The sequence below is a fragment of the Argentina silus genome (assembly GCF_951799395.1).
Source record: "Argentina silus genome assembly, chromosome: 5".
Taxonomy (NCBI): domain Eukaryota; kingdom Metazoa; phylum Chordata; class Actinopteri; order Argentiniformes; family Argentinidae; genus Argentina; species Argentina silus.
In genome coordinates this window covers 6,025,440-6,034,766 of record NC_139659.1, presented here as the reverse complement: position 1 = coordinate 6,034,766, position 9,327 = coordinate 6,025,440, and the positions used below count along the sequence as shown (strand labels likewise).

At 43.3% G+C, this 9,327-nt stretch overlaps 1 protein-coding gene across 1 annotated transcript; it reads right to left on the bottom strand.

The window, feature by feature from the left end:
- Window positions 1–300: 300 nt before the first annotated feature.
- Window positions 301–8,887, bottom strand: lpar1 (lysophosphatidic acid receptor 1; the record flags this gene model as incomplete). The annotated part of the gene is made up of 2 exons (XM_083670113.1): window positions 301–794; window positions 8,149–8,887. The coding sequence occupies 2 exons, from the start codon at window positions 8,885–8,887 to the stop codon at window positions 490–492; spliced, it is 1,044 nt and encodes a 347-aa protein (XP_083526239.1). The 3' UTR covers window positions 301–489.
- Window positions 8,888–9,327: the final 440 nt, after the last annotated feature.

Genomic DNA, 9,327 nt, shown 5'->3' with positions numbered 1-9,327 from the left:
GACATTGTTATGCTGTTATAATAACAGCCTTTAAGGATCAGAGTGCAACTACATTGTTTTGATTTCACTGTGACTATGCGACTATGTGTGATGTATTGTACAAAAGATACACTGGACTTTATCTTTCAAGTTGATAAGTGATAGTATGTGAAACAAGAAGTAAGTAAGGAAATATAGCAAGGAGACGGTTATACTGGCACATCCTTCACATAGATTAGTCCTTAAATAGTTCATCGGGTATCAACACAACATCTTTTTAACAAATAGAAAACAAAAACAACAAACTAACAACCTATCAAAGTCCTCGCTTCAAAGATACCTCTTCCTTCTGCTCGGAGACAGAGCTAGAATGCATTTTCATTTCTTCATGATCCCCCCTCTTCTCACTACGGTCCATATGGTCACTATAGTCCATCTCCCGTTTCCCTCCCCTGGCCGGTCGGTCGGCCCCACACACCCACCACGTGGTCCAACTGTGCGGTCCCCTCCTCACACCACCGAGTGGTCATTATTGTGCGCGGCCCCGGCCAGGACTGTGTGGTTGATGGAGGACTGGGAGCGGTCGGAACCCTCGACGGTCCCGTTAACGTTCTCTTGACGCTGGCAGCAGAGGATCTGCTTGAAGGTGGCACTCATCTCCTTGTCCCGGTAGGAGTATATGATGGGGTTCATGGCCGAGTTGAACTCTGCCAGCAGGAGGAAAAACTTCTCGAAGGACAGGACGTTGCAGTTGGCGCAGAAGACATCCAGCAGGAGCAGCACCAGACCGGGCGTCCAGCAGACGATGAAGGCACCTGGGGAGGGTGGAGAGAGAATGAAGAGAGTGTTGAGAGAATGGCCACTATAAGATACAAGATTATTGCCACATAATTGAGGCTGATGGAATTTGTTTTCAGTACAGCATTGTGTGGAGCTCAACATTCACCGGCATAATACAGCAATGAAGACAATACAATACAGTACAATACAATAATAGTACAATTCAACATTATGTACAATGAGTGTGGGAGGTACAGTACAGTAAAGATGTGCTGACAGACCTTAAACTACCCAGTGAAGATATTACTGAGAATAGTACTTCCCAGTGAGGATCACACAAAGCCTTATACAGTAGGCTTAGAAGATTACAGGCTTACCCTCAAAATGAAGGCGAGTGAGTTATTCAGTGATAGACAAAAAGTACAGACAATGACAATATCATCTGTTTAGAACCATTTCTTGTTTCTCAATATTGAGGGCCATGTCAGTTGTTTAATTCTACAGAGACAGAGCAGAGGTGTCTTTACTTAAAACATCATTGTCATGTGCTAGTTTGACCCTATTGGGTGGTTTCCAGAATTAATGTTAGTAGATCCTTATTAAGGACAAAACCTCTCCTTGGTCCTCTCTCACACAATATGTTCACCAACTTATCTAGTGTTTGACACGAGGTCCTTGACCCTGCCAACATTCTGTAGCAAACTGTGAAACACAACATCAACACAGTATGCACGGGGGAAAGCAGTACTTTTATTAACACAAGTTTCTACGACTTTAAACGCCGCCAAACATCATAACTCAAGACAAAGGCGATAGTTTATGCTCAAACATTTTCGGCTTCAAATCTTCTAAAATCTGTGAAAAGGGTAAATATTTTGTCTCCAGATGTTATTTTGTAAGAGAGCAGAAATATTTGCGAGAGCTCTGCGTTCTGTTTGAGAATGCAGCTGCTCGCCCTGCTTTACCTCACTTCACAGTTATGTGGATACTCTCATGAGTTAGATAAACTCCACAAGCTGTTAGCGAGCGGCAGAGCCTTTTCACATGTTTTACTCTCACTATGCCTACAACAAGTTTGAGGAAAAAAGAGCATGTGTTTGAAGCCTAACTTTGGGCATCCCTGTGCCTCAGTAAAATAACTTTCATTTCCTCCGTGAATCCTTGTGCGTCGAGTAGCTGTTTGTTTTACTCAAACCTTGATGCCTTGTTCCCTTGGGCGACTTTGACCCCGTAAATAAATATATAAGTGAAGGAGAAGGCTTTGTTTGCTGATCTTCTTGACAGCGGCTTAGCAGCGGGTCCCCACTGAAGAGGAGGACACTGAGAATATGAGCTTCCATTGTGAAGGGATTCATGGGAAAAGGATAAAGAGGCTAATTTGTACCAGAGGGAAAGGATGAACCAAGAATGATTAAATAAGAACACACACCCCAACGGACCGATGTGTCCGGACCGGACAGGAAGACTGCTGCAAATCATGTTGGCAAGAATTATCTATCATCAATGTACAATTTGTCCTGTATTTTCCTATCATAACAATAGTGGCACAAATCAAACCCAGTACTGCGAGTGAATTCCCAAAATGGGTAAATGTTAAGATTATGCTGAAGCATTATGGAGTTTCATGTGGCTCAACAACCAGTTTGGTTGTGTTTCATGAAAGACAGAGTTGATGACTGAGGTGGGACACTTAAAACAGTTGAATAAACCGGTGATCCCACTCTCTGATGTTTAAGCCTGGGGGTTCTTGTTTGAACGACACATCTGTTACACTCATGTGCCCTCAAAGCCATCTTAGCATGTGATGCTATGCTTATCAGAAAACAGCTTTCTATCTATCTAGAAAGATCTATTTATCTAGAAAGATCTCACAATCTTTCTATCTATTTGCTGGATGCTTTGTCCATAAGCGTAAATTGGGGGATGCAGACTAATGCACTGCACCCCACCTCACTGATGAAACCGTAAAAAAAAAAATCAAAATCAAAAAAAAAAAATCAAATGCAAACTACTTAAAATGGTTTGTTTTCGTGTGTGTACTAGTAGACCTTATCAACAATAAGATATCAACTGGTGTGAGATTATGGTAGTCTATGCAATCAAACATACTCAATAAGTAATTCAATTGAATTCTAACAAATTCTAAATTCAAATTCTGGACTCTAACAAACTTCTGTCTCCAACTGGCCTATGTTTGTTGGTACATTGTCATTTATTTTGGAACATTTCTGCTTGTTTCCATCCCTTCTCTTAGACTGAGCTGAACAGAGAGAAAGTAGGTACAGACCTTGAAAAGCGGTTGAAATCCACTATTCTACATTGACATGATGAGGTAGAAATGTGTCTGTGGTTTGGATGTTTCAGTCACTATATAGATAGATAGGTACTGTAGCAAGTGACATCTTTGTTTATTATCTTGGTCTTTCCTGGTGAATGAGAGGGAGAGCGAAATGCATGTACAGTATATATTATTTTAACCATGTTCATGTTACCCTTGCAAAGCGCTGCGACATTGATTCTAGTTTATTGACATTGAAAAAGACGATGTAAATCTTGTCTCTGCATCATGAGCAAAATCGCAAACCAGAACATTATATCTTTAATCCTCATTCAAAATGGCTCTGAATTACTACCCTAACCTTTGGAGTTATAATTTCAGAGAACACTTCTCTAAATGAATTTCCTTTGGGTGGAAAATTGCACTTGTCGGCATAAATGTATGTGTCGTTAGTGTCCTATTTCTTCCAGAGAGGGAAATAATTGTCTCTATTGCAAGAAGCCATTATGTTGTTCATAATATTGTCGCTCTTGTCTCTGTGTGGAGAAGAGTATGTTTCAGTAATGGAGGCCCTCTTGTCCCTGAGCAAAAAATAGATCCGACCCAAATTACCACCCAAAAACTCAGCTGTGTGGTTGTGGTGGAAAGCCCAACATCCCACTGGCAAAGTGAACAAGCCAGCGCTATGACCAAGTGTATGTTTCTGAATCAGCTTGCGGCTTATCATCTATTCCCACATTCTCTTTCTATTTTCTTTTCTCTGGTGTTATACTCATATGTCAATCACCCCACTTTCCATTCCCATTTACTGTAGACATGCTACAAACCTGATTGATAAGAGATGTAATCATGTTCACCTCTTGAAAGAATTGTACTCGTAAAACATGTCAATAAATTGTGCTTTGTTGTAAATAGTAACTCAACCTGAACGGTCAAGAATATTTGACCAAACAGAGGATTTTTTTCATCACAGAATTATACGAACAAGGATTCTATTATGATATTTGTTAATGTAATCATGAATACATAATCATGAGCATACAAAAGCATTATCAGCATTCTAAACATAGAAAATAACTGAATATGACTACACTTCTTATTGATGTGCATGTGCTGATTGTGTGCTGATTGTATAGGTTTTCTTGGACCCATTGAGGCCCTCCCAAACACTCGGCTTAGGGTTCAAGCTGAACAAGTATTTAAACTGGCCCCCTCTCAAGGTGCTGCGTTTACTCCAAGCAGGGTTCAATTTATGACTTCCTTGAAGGGTTCCTTACACAATTAAGCACTGTGACGAAAGCTGTATAAACGAACACAGACCCCAAAATGGACGCCGGTTTCAGGGCTGAAATGGCAGTGGTATGTGGCTGTCAATGTTTTCTCTCACACTGTAATTCAGTTTGGTGCTATGGTGTTTTCTCACAAGGAGCTTCCAGTACCATACTATGTGTGTTTACAGTATGTAACATGGGGTGTGTGTTATCTTACATAAGAATTATTAAGATGTTTATACAGTTAGTCTACAACAAATTGGTGTAAAAAGCAAGGATGGGTCAAAAAGACACTTTATTTGAATGGTCTGACTACTTCTGAAGGGACAAGTGATACACAATGTATTCATCATTGCTCGGGGCTATGTTGATTATCAATTACTGACTAATGTAAGTAGTAGATAAGATAAACTTAAATTGACTTATAAACTTGAAGCCATACTGCGATACTGTGACCAATGTGTTCGATCCAGAGCTATGCAGACATGAGCAAATGGATGATATGTGCTTGGTAAGAATGTTAACACCTGTGAAAGTGCTTCACACATGCCTTGCATGGTTTTAGAGCAGGCATGGGATCGGGACGGCTTGACTAGTAGTCATTTGTTCTGCATTCAGCCAACAGACACACGGACATTGTTTTGCGGATCGACCACAGTATGGCACCCGGCGCCCGCCTCAGGCTGTGGTGTGAGCTCATTCGCTCTGACCCCCTCTCACTCTCCATTCTCTGACTCTGCACCTGATGCAGAGGGGGAACCACGGAGTGGGATGAGGCAATAGTGAATTAGACAAGCTTATTGAGACATTTGAAACCGGAATTTCTTTTTGGCTGCCTGTCGTTCCCCTAAGATATGCTGATCACAGCAGGATAGGTTATATTCTATGAAATTGCAAAGCAATGTGTTAACCACAGTCTGATCAAGAATATAATCTATGAACACACACACACACACACACACACACACACACACACACACACACACACACACACACACACACACACACACACACACACACACACACACGCACACACTAAAACGGATATCCGACTGGGTCCCACATCCGCTGTTGTCTTTAGGAGCTGGGATTCATACACGCGCAACCCTGAGAGAGATACTGATATTCTTAGGTTTAGTCCCTCATTAGCCAGTGATAACTGACATGTGAATGTGGTATTGGGTAGAAAATGCTGTTTATTAGGCCCAGGGCAGACGGGCTAGGGAGATCTTGTTATTTTCCATCTCTGATAGAAGTTCCCAGGAGAAATCAGGAATAACTTATTTTACAGCATCCTGAATGCTGGAATCTGTTCTCATCATCTGCTAAACAGATGTGTTACTTGGAAAGCCATTTCACTTTAACTATTAAACTCTCCTCCGAGCTGGAGTGACCATCAAATCAGTTTTGCTTTTACAGACCTATACATGCCATTCGTAACAGTAGTTGAGATAAAGTACAGCTTTTAAGAAAGCATGTGTTACAGGTGATACAGGAATTTCACTGCTCATTCTTTTAAAAAGATGGAACTATACAACTGGGTGTTTTCACAGGGGAAAATGGTGGCAGTTTTTTTTTGTGCTGTTCTCAAGTTTCATTGCAACATTTTATCTAACCTACTACAGCTGGAATTTTAGAAAACAAATAATTCTGTTTATTATCGTTGATCAAGTCTCTATAAATCAAACAACACTGACAAAGCAGGTGATGTGACTGAGTAGTATTGTCAGTAGACCCTACCATGAAAATGGGATTGAGATAATATAAACTACTAACAATGGGCTTTGATAACAGTAAGGCAGACAAATCACATGGATTTCACTGGAATGTTTTCGCACCCCCTCTCCACCCCAAAAACACATCTGCCAGACAAGAAAACGTTCCTTTCCCACTTTGAGAAGGTACAACAAGAGACGCATCTGCAAATTTCAATACATCAAGAGGTAATGCTTGCTACTGTATAGCCTACTGTACATGTTCGGCCAATACTTGCAGTAAAGAAAACAAATTTAAAAAGAATACCAATGCTTTGCACACTATTCCAAATATCTGACTACATGATTTCAAAAGCAGTAAGAAGATGGTCTAAAGGAGTGAAAACAAACCCTAAATGTTGGTACATTATTCGAAATATCTGACTACAGGATTTCTAAAAGGAAACAAACCATGCACTCTATGTCTCTACTCAGAACAAGTACCCTGCTCAGAGCTCCCCAGAGTCTCATGCCAAACAGTCAAGTGCCTCAACTACAGTAGGCCTGTTTCCTGTCTGGGCCTGGGGATGGGGGACCATTTCCTGTCTGGCCCGGGGCTGGGGGACAGTGGCCCTCCATGGAGCTGCATGCCATGTGTTGGACCTCTGGCTGGGACTAGAGCCAGAGCCAGAGCTGGAGCCAGAGCTAGGGCTAGAGCTGGAGCTGGGGTTAGAGCTGGAGCTGGGACTAGAACTGGAGCTGGGGTTAGAGCTGGAGCTGGGACTAGAACTGGAGCTGGGACTAGGGCTAGAGCTGGGACTAGAGCCAGAGTTGGGACTAGAGCCAGAGTTGGGACTAGAACTAGAGCTGGGACTGGAGCTGGGACTGGAGCTGGGACTAGATCTGGAGCTGGGACTAGAGCCAGAGCTGGGACTAAAGCCAAAACTGGGACTAGAACTAGAGCTGGGACTAGAACTAGAGCTGGGGTTAAAGCTAGAGCTGGAGCTGGGGCTTGAGATGGAGCTGGGACTAGAGGCAGAGCTGGATCTGGAGTTGGGACTAAAGAGCTGGAGCTGGGACTAGAGATGGAGCTGGGACTAAAGAGCTGGAGCTGGGACTAGAGCCAGAGTTGGGATTAGAGTTGGAGCTGGGACTAGAGCCAGAGTTGGGACTAAAGAGCTGGAGCTGGGACTAGAGCCAGAGCTGGGACTAAAGAGTTGGAGCTGGGACTAGAGCCAGAGTTGGGATCAGAGTTGGAGTTGAAGCTGGGATTAGAGTTGAAGTTGAAGCTGGGGATAGAGCTAGGGCCAAGGGCTAAAGCTAGGGTTTAGGATGAGAAAATGAGCTCCTGTAAGGAGTATGGAGTATGGAGACAATATCAAATATTCTGTGGAAAGGATTCTGAATGGTTCTCCCATAGGGACAGCTGAAGAACCTATGGTCTAGGAAGAACGTTTTGGATAGACCATAGTTGGGTGTTGCTCTAGTAGTGTGACACTGCAGCCGTGCTAGGCAGACACTGGGACTGGCAGCAGGGCTATGGTGACAGGCACTCAGCTGGCCACAGCTCAACAGCTGTATTGTTCAACTGTTTACCCCAAGGTTGGGCTCAAATTCAAACTGTATAGTTCACCACTACATTTTTGTCAATCAATTTCTGACCTGAATATACCACAAAATCTACCAAAACCACATACAGTATATACCATAAAACATATTTTAGAGTACCTGAAATCCTAAATATAAAAATACTTTCTAATAATCTACAACCGTTACAAACCATATCTATGATCTAAAGCTAACGTCACAGATGGGGAGATTACGGCTATATCTCAATAGTGTAAATTGGCCCACTCTTCTTTTCTCCTTGTCTCCATCTGTACTGACCTGAAAGAACAGAATGGGTCAAAGCAAATGGATCAACAATATTGCTTTTTCCAATCCTGCGGTTTCAGATTAGTGCAGATAGAGGGGACACAATGAGTAGAGGAAAACATTTAGGAATGTTGAGATGCAGCCCTATAACCTGAGATCAGAAGAGGCTGGTGGAGGTAGAAATCCTCCTCCTAGAAATGCCCTCCATCCGCCGATTTCTACCTCCACCAGCTTCCACTGGCTGAGGTGTTGTTATAGGTCTGGGACTTACCCAATACGATGACCACCGTCTTCAGCAGGCTCATCATCGTGTCCCTGTTCCGGCGAGGCCCTGAGCTGTGCCTGGACATCCTCATGGTCCTCTGGCGCACGTACACAAAGATGTGAGCGTACAGGACCACCATGACCACGAACGTGACCAGGTTGAAGACGGCCCAGAACACCAGATAGGAGTTGCTGTAGAGCGGCGCCATGCTGGAGCAGGTGTCGACATCACAGATGCAGTTCCAGCCCACGCTGGGGATGGCCCCCATGACAATGGACATGGTCCAGATGATGACGATCACCACCACCACGCGGCGGTTGCTCATGCGCGTGTGCAGCTGCATCCGGAAGACGGTGATGTGACGCTCGGTAGCGATGGCGAGGAGGTTGCACACTGAGGCGGTGAGGCTGGTGTCTATCAGGCCCTGGCGTAGGAGCCACGTGCTCACGGTTAGTCGCCGTGTGTTGGGCCCTGTGTTAAACATCAGGTAGAAATAGGCTAGGCCCGCAAAGAAGTCCGCCGCCGCCAGGTTAGCCATGAGATAGTAAATAGGGAAGTGGAAACGTCGGTTGACGTAGATAGCCACCATGACCAGTAGGTTGGCCAGCATGATGAAGATACAGACTGTGATGCCCAGGCCCATCACCAGCTTGCTGACTGTATTCCATTCTGTGGCCAGGTACTTGCCACTGCGGTTGTAAAAGAAGGCGATGGTTTCGTTGTAGTAGCACTGTTCCTCGTCCATCCTGGATGTTTAGATGTCTAGAAGAGAGGGGATATTGTTAGAGTGAGTCACACAATCATCTCTTATGGCTGAGGGTTGCCAGTATTGCACTGGAATATTTTAAGGAAGGAAGTAGGTGGTGAATAAGTGCCATATCATACCTCACAGGGTTATGCAAGAAACATTCAGACTGAAGTGCATACTAAACAGATCTGTGCCAGATTATTTAAATGCAGACTAATAAACTATATGTGAGTTATATGTGAATATTCGTGGATGTATAATACAGTACTACTACAGTATATACCACATTTAAACGCACAACAATCACTACCTCATGAGTGGTTTGATTGCAGGTTTGATTGCAACTCATACAGTAGGTAAAAAAAAATACATTGTATATGTGTCACACAATATTCAGAACACAGCAAAGGGACCTTGGTGTTTTAATACAACCTAGT